The following is a 12,782-nucleotide window of genomic DNA, read 5'->3' on the forward strand; positions in this document are numbered from 1 at the left end:
TCGGTGGCCGGGGGAGAGGGGGCTCGCCGCGGGGCTCGCGCGCTCCTCGCGAGAGTTGGCGGTGAGTTCTCGCGAGATTTTGGGGGCGGGTGGAGGGCGCGGTGAAGCCGTCCCCGGTGCCTGGCAAGGCCCGGCCTGAGGGGGGGGCGGGGTGAGGGGCTTGGGGGGGGGGAAGGGCCGCGGTTGTCGCCCCCTCACCCCCCCGGCCCTGGGGCCTCTGTGACCCCCGGGGGGTGTGGGTGGGGGGAATGGGGGGGCTGCTCGCTGCGAGAGGTGGGGGTCGTCGTTCTGCCTGGGCAGGCTGCCCCACAGCCGCAGGCCGCAGTGGGCCGCAGGGCCAGGCCTCGTCGCCTTCGCCCAAAGTGCCCCAAAACGCCCCCAAAGCACCGCGACGTGTCTCAAAACGGCCCAAAATGCCCCCAAAACATCACAAAACACCCACAAAATGGCTCAAAATGCCCCCCAAACACCCCAAAACACCATAAAGCACCCCAAATAGGCCCAAAATACCCCCAAAACACCACAAAGTGCCTCAAAATGGCACAAAATGCCCCTCAGGGGCCACAAAACACCACAAAGTGCCTCAAAATGGCCCAAAATGCTCCTAAAACGCCCCCAAGACACCACAAAGTGCCCCAAAACAGCCCCAAATGCCCCTGAAATGCCCCCGAAACACCACAAAGTGCCTCAAAATGGCCCAAAATGACCCCCAAGAGCCACAAAACACCACAAAGTGCCTCAAAATGGCCCAAAACACCGCAAAATGGACCCAAACACCTCAAAATGCCCCCCAAATGCCCCAGAACACCACAAAATGGCGAAAAATACCCCTAAAATACCCCCAAAACACCACAGTGCCCCAAAATGGCCCCAAATGCCCCCAAAACACCACAAAGTGCCGCAAAATGGCCCAAAATGACCCCCAAGAGCCACAAAACACCACAAAGTGCCTCAAAACGACCCAAAACGCCACAAAACGGCCCCAAACGCCACAAAACGGCCCAAAACGCCTCAAAACGCCCCCCAAACGCCCCGAAACAGCACAAAACGGCCCAAAATGCCCCTAAAACGCCCCAAACCACCACAAAACGGACCCAAACACCCCCAAACGCCTCAAAATGCCCCCAAACACCTCAGTCCGTTCCCCTCCCGCCTGCTCCTCAGTGCCCCGCCGCCCCCTCAGAGCCGCGCTGGGTGTCGGGCGCTGCCCTGGCCGTCGCCGTGACCCCCTCCTGTTTCCACAGGGCCGGGACATGTTCCTGAGGCGCGCTGCCCGCACCCCCTGCCCGCGCTGGGCCGGGGCCCCGCCGCACGCTGCCCCCGCCTCAGCCCGGCGGAGGCGATCCGGCCGGAGCCCTTACAGAGCCGTGGTCTTGGACGCGAGCGGGGTGCTCCTCCCGGCCCCGCACAGGACAGCCGCGGGTGCGTGCTCTCGTTTCTCATTTGGTCTTCTCGTTCCTGTGCGTGTAGGCAAAATACATTTCACACGTCTCCGGCAGTCAGCTCTGCCGCAGGTGAGATGTTCGAGAGCCTGCGGTGGCTGCGATGGTCACCGCTCGCTGTGCGACGTTCCCAGTTGCGCCACCAGAAGCAGCTGGCAACCGTGTCGACATCTCCAGGCCAGAGCCAGGCCACTTCTGGTGATAAAACGGCCCTGTAATGGCACTGGTTGATAGCACCTAACGCTGGTGTCCTGCAGGACATAAAGAGCTGTGTTTTCACCCCAAGGGTACCACACTAAAAGTAAAGATCAGGTTCTTTGGCTGGGGAAATGCTAAACCTCTTATCTCTGTGTCTTGGTAAATTACCTCAGCCCATCACGTCGATTCTCGTTAGTCTTATCTATCAGGTTTTAGGTTTGTAGAGGGATTTCAAGCTAGTTTCCCAGTTCTGATGATGCCATATGTGCTCTTTCCTCGCTTTCTTACTTTTCTTTACATAGACTGGGAGGCCCGGAATTGTATTCCAGCCGGCACCATCCAACGAGCTGTAACCTCTGGAGGGGAAAACAGTCCCTCTCTCAAGTACTCAAGAGGAGAGCTGACGACTGTGGAGTTTTTGCAGGAGCTGGGACAGCAGTGCTTTGAGATTGTAAGCCAACTACCCCTTCCTCTCTTTGTGCTTCCTGACTGCATGGAAAGGGGATCCTGCAATGTGGGAACCTGGTGGTTCAGTAAGGAAAGAGGAGCTTTTAAAATAAATCCTTCAATGGAAGGGTTTGGATTTACCGTCTGGGAAGCATTGCTGTCTGATCAGGGCAGGCTTCTCACTGCCATTATCATTCTGCTACCCAGGCAGGATGGTGAGCAGAATTTGCCTTCATTTCCACCAGCTTCTTCCTCCGTATTTCATAACTTTCTGATTTGAAGACACCTCTGGGATCACCTGAGATGAGAAATCAGAGAATCGAAGACCAGCTGAAAGGCTTTTGCTGCTAGGTCATGCATGAACGTGCTTGACAGATGGAGACTGGTCTCTGAGTAGGGTTCTTAGGATCAGTAGAAGCCTGATGAGGTCTTTTTGAAACATCTGAGTCTGAAATGCAGATTCCTTTCCCTCCTGTTGAACGGTAATCCAGTATTTATCTCTAACCTGCCTCGATTCCATGACAGGATCAGCTTTAGCCTATTCCTCTTTGCCAAAATCAGCTCTTTAGCTCTGCTGCTGCTGTAGAATTAGTAACCTGAGAACCAGATTTGGTCTAAGCAATTTAGCTGGGAGATTCCCTGTCTGCCTTCTGCTGCCAGAGGAAGCGGGGCAGCAAGATAAGATGATCGGGCAATCTACCTACCCAACCGCTCTCATTTCCCTTCCTGTTCAAAAACCATTTATGGCTAATTATCATTCTTGGGGGTTTCTCTGGTTTCTTAGGCAAACGTCTGTGTTCCAGTGGACTCTTTTCTCTCCAACTTAATCAGGCGTGAGATGATAAAACAGCTCCCCACAATGGCAGAAGCAGTACAGTGTATCCGTGCGGAAGGCCTTAAGACAGCTCTTCTGAGCAACAGCTTCCGTCTGTCAAACGGAGAGAGCTTTCTGCCCCTAGACCAGCAGCACTTCGATGTGGTAAGCCTGGATGGATTACAGGGTGTGTTTCTGAAGCTAGGACTGTAGAGAGCAGTAACTGAAATTCTTTGCATGCAGGTAGCAAAGGAAAGGCTACCAGCAGCACCAATTAGCAGAGGTACAATTAGCAGTCACCTGAATCATGTCCTGTCAGCCCTCTGGTCCTCGTGTCCTTTGTTTCACACATTCCTTCGCCTGTCAGCCTCACCCCCACCCTCCTGTCCTCCGTTTCCAACACTGCACAGACGCTGTGGTCACAGCAGACGCGTGCATAACCCATTGCTTGTCGCCACAGGTAGTTGAAGCTCATCGGGAAGGAAAGTGCAAGCCAGATCCTCGTATCTACGAGCTGTGCTTGGAGCGCTTGGGCGTTCGGCCTCAGGAATCCATCTTCCTCGACAGCAGCAGCCAGAGCCTACAAACAGCGGCCCGGCTTGGCATCAAAACAGTGAAGGTACAAAGCAGTGGAACCAGCTCAAGCTGTGGGCACGGTTTCTAAGCCCAGCAGCTGTGTTTGACTTGAGTGGCCCAGGATTTTCAAATGGAAAAGTGGCAGACTCACGTTGCCAAGCCTTTTGTTTCAGCCTGTCCTTATTCCTCCAGGATGTGGCAGGGTTAAAGGGGAGGATTACTGGCAGAATCCTTACTGGCACGTTTCTTTCATAGCTCTAAACCCTACAGCCAGCATAACCGGGGAGAAGTTGCTTCTCTTTCGTGGACCTCGTTTCCCTGTTAGAGAAACAGCCCTAACCGTATGGTTGAGACAACCACACCCATCTGATGTGAGATTGTAAAACATATTTAATAAATTTCTGGGAACTGAGGCTTCAAGAATCTGCCACCCGGGCAATGGTTAACTCTCGGGCTTTGGAGATAGAGAGCACAGGGGTTTTACTTTGGTGAGGGGACCACTGGGAGAAGGGTAAGTACGGGACCGGTGGGAAGAGTGAACTCGGCTCCCCGGGGTGGCACGTGGGGAATTCCAGCTTTTATCCCAGCCCAAGCTCACGGTGCCAATGTCACTGCGAGAGGTACATCGTGGGGACAGAGACCGAGGTGGGAGGCTCAGCGAGTGCTGGTAATGACACTTGGTGCTGGCTGAGGCTGACCAGTGAATTCCTGCACGCCTCTGAATCAGTGCCATTAGGCTCACAGATAAATGCATCACAAGCGCGCAGAGCTCCTTTCCTAGGCAAGTTTATCTTCTAACTCCCTCTCTCCTTCTTTCAGGTCGATGATCTAGAAGTAGCACTCGAAGAGCTGGAAACCCATCTGGGCTTTCCTTTACAAGGCTTTGTGCCATATACTTGTTCAGTGAGAGCAACCGTGGAAATTCCAAAAGATCGTCTGCAAAAGTACCTTGAAAATGTCTTCAGCGAGCAGGCAGCAGGTAGTGCAGCACTTTTTGCTCTCCAGCCTGAACACTCACGTATCCTGGAGCCGTTGGCTCTTTCTGTCATATGGCAGATGGATTGAAAATAATATTAAGGAAAGGTTTCAGTGATCCGTCACTGCTGGACTGGGAAGCAACATTTTAGGACTTCATTATCTGGGAGGCGTTGAGCACAAGTTGCCAAAGAGATGCCAGGAATATTCCTGACCTGTGTCCATCTGTGAGCTGCTGCTGTGGCCCCCAGGGGTCTGTGGCTGAGGAGCAAAGTGTAGGTTCCTGATTGCTGCAAATGAGTTTCCAGAACCAAGCATGGGAAGGGAAAGTAAAACCTGGAGAAATGGTGAGAAATAATCGCAGATATTGCTTGTGTTTCCTGACCCTCTGCTCTGATCTCTCCAGGTCCGCTGGTGTTACGGCAGTTTGGCCGCGGCTGGGCTGCCCGGACCTATTACGTCCGGTTTGGAGCCCGCTCGCTGGTGCTGAAGAAGGAGCTCCCTGACGGCCAGCTTCCCCCAGGCCCTGCTGTCAGCAGAGAATACAGGTGAGAAGGCAGCTCTGCTCCTCACGCCAGCTGGCTGGCAGAGACTGTAGTCCCAAACCAGCTTGCTGTGCCAGAGATCTCTGCCTCGGCAGGACTCTTGCGGAAGGCTGTGCCGATATTCCCGTGATTTCCCAGAGTGTATTGGATTGATCTTGAGGCTTTGGGCCTAAGACTTTGGCGTGCTTCTCTTCCCCCACCTCGAGCCACCTTACTTTAGCGCCTGTAAAACTGAGCACAGGGCTCTTTTTAATATTGTGCATCTGCCTAGCGACAGTGCAGTTCAGTTACTGATTCCCTAATGCCTTTCTGTGCTGAAACGGCTCTCTGACTTGCCCTGGCAGGGTACTGAAGGCACTCTCTGAGGCTGGTGTTCCCGTTCCCACTGTACTTGCTCTCTGTGAGGACAGCAGGTAATCTTGTCCCTCAGCTTTCCCTCTCCGCTTGACAGCTTCAGCCAGATTCCCCCAAGGAGCGGGGAGAAGGAGTGCTCCTGTCAGGGTGGGTCAGGTGTAAGAACCCAGGCAGGCAAATGTGTGTTTCTGTGGGTTTGCAGAGCAAAGGCACAGCGACAGATCTTGCTGGCCCGCAACTCCTAGGATGGTTTTGTGAAGTGTTCACAGAGTGATTCCGGCCCTCTCCCTCCCACCTGCTTTCCCGTGGCTGTGCTGGTGTTTGCCATGCTCAGCCGTGTGGTAGCATCGCTGCCTGCTGCTAAGCAGCTGTCGGGATCTGCCCCGGGAGCTGCTGTGTCTCCCAGCCCCGACTCCTAAATTGTACTGATCTAATCAGTGTTTGCCCAGTCTTGGCTCGTTTTGGGCGCATCCTTATTTTAGCGCTTAATCAAAATGCTCTCTTCCCCTGAAAAGCAGCTATAAAAATGTTGTAGTGCTTCCCACTGACTCGGTGTGCTCAGGTAAGGAGGTGATTTTTAAAACTGCCAGCTTCTGGGGGCTGGAGGGGCTGCACTGGTCACGCCACAGCCACGTGCCACCGGCTGGCAGCCCGAGGTAGGCTTGAGCCCAGGCCACAGCTGGGCGTGAGCGCCCAGGGAGCAGTGCTCTGGAGGCTGCTCTTCCCCTCGGAGTGCAGGTAAAGTCTGGGGGCTTGTTCCTGGTGCAGGTGAGACCTGCAGGGTGGTAGGTAGCGGGATTAACCTCGGACACACCAGTTCCACCTTGCTTCCCCAGCACCCTTGGCGCGCCCTTCTACCTGATGGAGCACTGCGCCGGCCACATCTACAGCGACGCCTCCCTGGCAGCGCTGCTGCCCAGCCAGCGGGGGGCCGCCTACGCTGCCATGAGCCGAGCCCTCGCCAAGATCCACAGCGTAGACCTCGGAGCAGCCCGGCTGGAGGACTACGGGGAGCGTGGTGAGAGAAGGCTTTGTATCCCTGTCACCGTTTTCTCTTCCCGGGTACCAGCATCTCGAGGGACAGGCTCAAGTACAGGACTTGGACCAAACCTGGGGAAACCTGCAAAGGCGTGCGGAAGAGTGCCTGCATCGCCAGGCCTCTTGGGGGGGCGTGGAAAGCTGCTTCAAATTCTCCAGGTCTGTGTTTCCTGTTCGTAGCCCCCGGAGCTTCCTGCCATCGGCAAGAGCTGCACTGTGGGTGTAGGAGTGACTCGTTTGCTGCCATCTCTGAGCACACAAAACTCTGCTCAGCTCCTCCAGATTCTCTGCAGGGCTACCTCAGCTTCTCAGAGCTGGCGGAAAGGTTACGTTGTTGTCCAGGATTTGATTATTTCCACCAGAATATCAAATCCAGCGCCCGGATATGAATGTATGGGACCCCTGGAAACCACAGTTAAACTCTCGTAGCTTCTCTCAGGGTGCTGGACTGAGACCTGCTTGGCTGTTTGACTGTTTCAGCACGTTTCTTTTATTTATCTCTTCTGAAAGCTCCCTGTGCCTGTTCTTTTCCCTGAGAGCCTTCGTTCCTTCGTTACAGGTAATTACATTCAGCAGCAAGTTGATTCCTGGACAAAGCAGTATCGAGCTGTGGAAACTGATGTCATTCCAGCCATGGAGAGGCTCATCAAGTGGCTGCCTCTGCATTTTCCTGACTCTCAGAAGGTGACGGTTGTGCACGGTGACTTCAGGTACTGCTTGGCTGACAGCATTTCTGTGGAACACCTCCTAGGTGGTAGAGGGGGAGCAAAAGTGCTCCCGTATCTTCCCCCTACTGATCCTCTCCCGGGAAAACTGGGGGCAGAAACCGGCAGCACAAACACCGGTCTAACGCTGGGGAATCACAAGCTGTTCCTCGGAACTCAGTGCTGGTGCAGGCAGCAATGATATTTGGTGTTTACGGAGCTTGTGAGGCTGCTGAGGCGTTGCAGGAGGTACGGCAAAACCTGCCTGCTGCCAGCCTTAGACATACAGTCATCCAGGAGCGGTGTGGCTGGGATCAGAGGTGCTCTCTGCACCCTGGCAGGATTACTGCCCTCTCTGTTTCGTCCTCAGTGGGCTGCTGCCCTCTCCTGGGGGTCAAATTGTTGAAGGCCGTACTACACACAAGCTGCAGAACATGACGGGGGAGGGCCTCGAGTTACTGCGTGCCCTTAAAGTGACCAGAAGATCTCCCTGGTCAGCGATTTGCCAGCTTTGCTTTTTGGCTAGCCTGTCCTGGAACATGTTAATGATCCAAGGCCCCACATAAGTGGGTTTCGTTCTTCAAAGTGCAGTTCAGTTCATCATTAACCAGGGAGTTCGCTGTTGAGTAATCTCTGTCCTCCTTGACCTATGCTTGCAGAAATAAATTATATTTCACTTGCATAACCTCTCAGAGGACTCAGCAATTTTTGCACAGAGTGAAGAGCACTGGAAGGTACCTACTGCTGCTGAGCCCTGGGATTTTTTTTTCTGCCTCTTGAGACTTTTCTGATCTCTTTTTTCCCTCTGATACAGGGTGGACAACCTGGTCTTTCACCCAGAGAGGCCAGAAGTCCTTGCTGTCCTTGGCTGGAAGCTTTCAACTCTAGGAGATCCCATCTCCGATTTGGCGAATAACTGTATGGCCTTCTTCCTGCCACCTCACTTTAACGCACCGAGAGGTACAGAGAGGGGCAAAGGCACGTTTGACACACACAGAGAGGAACCAGAGTTCTGAAACAGATTAGCTCCTGCCCTTAGAGAGCTCAGCTGGCAGTTGGCTCACTGCAGTTCGGAAGGGCTGTGGATCGTGTACCATATTCCCTGCTCTGCCCTTTCTCTGAAGAGCCCTACGTTCCTCCAGGGCAGAAGCATTTTTCTGCACTGCAGAGGTCCCTGTGCCACGATCACCCCGTCCCCAGTTTGTCTCCTGCCTGCCGCCCGTGTGGTGAGGAAGTGCCCCCGGTGTGAGCCCTGCTGCGCGCTCCACAAATCCTGCTTGGTGCTGGCCCCGGGTCCCTGCACACAGATCGTTGTTAGCAAGCAGAACCGCGTTCAAAAATCAGTCTGGATTCTTCTCCCTCTCCCTGCAGCCCCTGCAGGGCTCTGCCACAAGGCTCCTGGTTCCCCTAGGAAGGGCCGAGCTGCCCAGTGCCTGCTGACTCGTTTTGCCCCTCGTGTCTTCCAGGCTCGGCGCGGTGGGGTCTGGGGCACCTGGGGGTCCCCACTGCAGAGGAGTATTGCCAGATGTACTGCGGCCACAGGGGAGTGGAGCGCCCCGAGAACTTTCATTTCTACATGGCCTTTGCCTTCTTCCGACTGGCCGCAGTGCTGCAGGGACGCTACAAACGCTCTCTGGCAGGTGAGGAGCCCAACCAACACGGCCCAGTTCTGCGCAGGTCTCTGAAATTTCGGGCAGTAAAGCAGAGCCTGGCGTGCCTGAGAGGCAGCCGGGTCAGCAGGAGAGCAAGGCAGTCCTGGGCTTTGAGGACAGCACGTTTTGTGGTCCAGTCGTGTCCTGCAAACATTAAAAAGGTCCAAAGGGGGGCACGCAGAGGGCGCTTCCCCAGCTGCTGCTTTTTTGGTGGATGTAAGGACTGCGTTTGCCTTCTGTGCTGATCGGAGGTTGGGTGCTCACTTCGTTCTTGGGAGGACTCAGCAGAGGCCAGAGCTCAGAGACGTGTCCTACAGGCGGAGCTCTCAGACTTCTGAAGTAAGCCCCAGCCTCAGAGCACCCGGGAAGCAGGGAGGTGGTGTGGGCTCTCGGTGCTGTTTATCTGCATACATCAGGTCTGGCCTGGGAGTTTTTATCAGAGGAAAATAAGATGTTGTTTGCAAATTCCTTAGAAGAGAGTCTCCCCGAGTCCTTCTGTGCTGGCCTGGACGAGGACACGTGGCTCTGTTTGGGATGTGGCTGTGTCACACGGGTGCCTTCTTCTTCTCTCCTCCCCAGGGAGGCCAGCGCCAGGTGAAAGCCGCCCGGAGGACGCAGAGTTGGTGGCAGACCTGGCCTGGGACTTTGCCATCAAAGAAGGATTCCGTGTGTTTGAGAGCCTCCCTGCTGCAAAGCCTTGTGCACGGCGTTACAGCACCTGGGCCAGGCAGGGGCCGTTCCTCAGCAGGAGCTGTGGCACCCGGCCGTGTCCCGGGGCTGCCTCCGTGCCCCAGGTCCCCCCCTCACTTCCCTCAGCAGCTTCTTGGGGATGGCCCAGGGTCTTTACTGCAGGCTGGAAAGGATCTTGGATGTCCAGGGGAGTTTTCTGATTTCCCAGCCCAGGTGGACTCTGCGACCTCTTCTAGACCTGCAGGTGAGCCATCTGCCTTCCGAAAGCAGCTCTGCTCCCTTACACCGGCGTGGAGGGTCGCGGCATGCCTCTAAGTGCCTTTGCATTCCTAATCGCATCAGACACTTGGCGCTCAGAGTCCTGTGACTTGGAGAAATTGCTGGCTACAGAGTTGGTATTCTAGGAACCAGCAGTTTGAGAAGCTGGCGCTCCCTTCCCAGATTAGCAGGTTACGGCCAGGCCAGCTCTGATAAATGGGGCTGCTCCCCCAGAGCACTGCCACCAACGCTGACGGAGGCCCAGAAATTGGGACCTTTCAGTCCCGTGCTGCCAGCCCAGTGCTTGCTCACTCCCTTCTCCCGGCAGGGCTGTCTCTGGGAGGGAAAGGCCGAGTTAATATTCTTTGTAACAGTGCCTCCTGGTGCACTGGCTGGGGATGGCCCTTCAGCAGGGCAGGGAGCTGCTGGCGTGCTCCACGTTTCCTCCTGTTTGTTCCCTTAGCCTGCTCTCCCGGCAGGGGCTGTCCCTGCAGGCTCCCCTGTCAGCAACCAACTTATCCCTGCCCGGTGATAAGCGTGTGATCAGACAGAGCAGGCTCTGGGATGCTGCTTGGACTTTGGCCCTGCCACCGTCCTGGGCTCTCCCGAACGTAGCGGGTGCTGCTGCAGCCCTGGCCCCTCGGAGTGGAGGGACGTCGGTTCTGCCCGGTGTGGCGGTGAGGAGGCGGAAAGCAGCTACCCAAATGACTCACCGGGTCGTGTTTGGGGTCAGTGGCAGAGATGAGGGAGTACCAGCAAGTCCCGAACGGTAGAATTTTAAGGACACATCTCTTCTTTCTGCCGGCGCAAGGCAGGGCAGGCCAAAAAAGAGGTACGAGGACGCCTGGGTCCCCTGCCCAGGCTCTGCAAACCGATTTCTCTGTGCTGCCACTTCCCGGTGCTGCTGGCGGACGCGGGGTGGCTCAGTGTGCCTGCGGCTCTGGGCTGGCTCGTGTTCCGAACGGATTTGCTGGGAGTGGTGTCTCGTAAGTAATCGTTCCCAGTGCGTGTCATGAAGGCAAACATCGCTCTCCTCGAGTTGCTGCCGAGAATTGGGCTCTTAACGTACTCCAGTGACCTTATCGAACGCAGTGGGTTACTTAACTGCCTTTTAACTGCCAAAAAAAAAAAAAAAAACCAATCCCCGTCTGCTGCTGAGCCTTTCAGAAACGTTTCCTTGTGCTCACGCAGCAAAAACCAGCCTCTCAGGGTGCTTAGCAGCTAATCCCGGAGAAGCCGGAGGAGAGGAAGCCGGCTGCAGGCAGTTTGGAAGTGCTGAGAGGAGCACATCCCCTCGCCCTTCTTCCAGACGCTCATCTTCAGACGTGGGGGAGAGTCCCCAGGTCTTCAAACGCCAGGGCTGCCGCTCCGTCCCTCCTCCATGCCCTGGGCTTGTGGTGCAGACACCGCTCCTGGCCTGGGGGAGCAGAGCCCCCTCGTCCCTCTCGTCCCTGCCTTCTCCCCGTCCATCCCACCGCTTCTTCCCTTGGCATCGCCCCTGCACTGTCAGCTGTGGAAGCACGTCCTAAAGCTGGGGGGAGGAGGCCCGGGGTGGGGTCCTGCTGCCTGCAGAGAAAAGATAACAGCAGTGGGGCCTTAAAGAGCTGAGCAGGCCCGGCCGAGGGCTGCCACAGCGCTCCCAGGCTGGGCAAGAGCCAAGGGAAAGGGCCAGCTGGCGCTGCGGGGGCAGGGCTCGTCCCTGCGAGATGAAATTCGGCTGAACAAGGCAGCGCCTGGGCTGATCCTGCCATGCCCTGCACGGGAGCGCTCAGCTCCCAGAGGCTGCCCATGCTCGCAGTCCCCCCGGGGAGGGCTTCTCGAGGGGAGCACAGCAAAGCTCAGCCCCTCTCTGAGCACACACGAGTGCCTCTGGCCGAGGCGGCGGGCCCGCGGCTGCAGTGTCACGGCTGGGGAAGAGCCAGGGGAGGACGGAGAAGGACGTGATGTGTCTCGTCCTCTTCCAGCAGGCAGGGTGCCAGAGCCAGAGCAGTGGCTCCGATGCTGGCTGGGCAGGCCGTGGATCAGGCTAGCCAGGTGAGCAGGCGCGTACACCTCGCAGCTGATCCTCCTGTGGCCCAGGTAAAGCAGCAGGGGGACACCTGCCCTTTGGGGCCGGGAGGGGCGCACCGGGAATGTCACACAGGCACTGCAGCCTGGGGCCAAAGAGCCCAAGGGGAGATTTGTCCTGTTTGCTCTGGGATCCTGGGTGAGGATATTTCCCCAGGGCGTTCGGAAGGAGCTGAGGCATTTGCTGCCGGGCTTCCCTGGTCCTGCAGTCCCTTACTTGCCCTGCGTGGGCGTGGATCTCGCTCTCGCACAGGTCTCTGGAGCAGAGCGTCGCAGCCGTGCGGACCCCAGCCCAGGCCTGAGCCCCACGCCCAGCTGAAGGTCCCACGAAGGTCTGGCCGAAGGTCCCGTCTGCCTCACAGGACAGCACGCTCCAAACCGGAGCTGAGACAGCGCTGGGGAGCCTCGGGTGTGAGGCTAAACCGGCCCCTCCGGCGTGGGAGGGGTCGTGTGGTATCTGCAGCCTGGGAGCTTTTGAGTTTCAGTGGTGTTCGCTGTTATCAGGCTCGATAGCTGCGGGGCAAATTCCGTCCCTGGGTCACGAGGCTGCGGGCACGAGCCTTGCAGCGGGGAGAGCTGGGCCAGGTTTGGAAACGAAGGAGATGGAGCAGAGCCTCTCGCCTTCAGCACATCTCCAGCACCCCGTGGGTGCTGGGACTCCAGTGGTGGGGGAACTGGATCAGGTCCTGGAGGACTCTGGCTTCTGGGGAGTCCCCGGAGCTGAGACCCCTGGAACTGGGAGGAACCGGGAGGACTCCACGGCCCCGGGGCTGCAGTGGGTCTCTCGGGGTTTCCCTGGGGCGATGCAGATCAGCGGGGGCTTCCAGTGCTCCACACGGACCAGCAGCAGGGAGGACTGGGGGCTTGCGATCGTGGTAATTCCTGGGCGCTTTACGTGTTCTCTGGCATTAATTCAATATTAAAGTGCTGGACGTAATTCTTGGCATTCACCGGCTTAACAAGTTCGTCTCTTCGGTATCCTCCGCCCGTTTTGCTCCCGTTGGGAACTCCGCTGGGGACGG

At 56.7% G+C, this 12,782-nt stretch overlaps 1 protein-coding gene across 1 annotated transcript; it reads left to right on the top strand.

The window, feature by feature from the left end:
- Positions 1-16: 16 nt before the first annotated feature.
- ACAD10 (acyl-CoA dehydrogenase family member 10) lies at positions 17-12,197 on the top strand. The gene is given in 15 exon segments (XM_035565733.2): positions 17-61; positions 1,245-1,422; positions 1,943-2,091; positions 2,872-3,066; positions 3,362-3,520; positions 4,297-4,456; positions 4,859-5,000; positions 5,342-5,410; positions 6,188-6,369; positions 6,949-7,099; positions 7,908-8,053; positions 8,560-8,733; positions 9,325-9,543; positions 9,546-9,679; positions 12,014-12,197. Coding segments are annotated over 14 exon segments (2,115 nt in total). The 5' UTR covers positions 17-61; positions 1,245-1,253; the 3' UTR covers positions 12,080-12,197.
- The last annotated feature ends 585 nt before the right edge of the window (positions 12,198-12,782 follow it).

The sequence above is a fragment of the Cygnus atratus genome, chromosome 17 (assembly GCF_013377495.2).
Source record: "Cygnus atratus isolate AKBS03 ecotype Queensland, Australia chromosome 17, CAtr_DNAZoo_HiC_assembly, whole genome shotgun sequence".
NCBI lineage: Eukaryota > Metazoa > Chordata > Aves > Anseriformes > Anatidae > Cygnus > Cygnus atratus.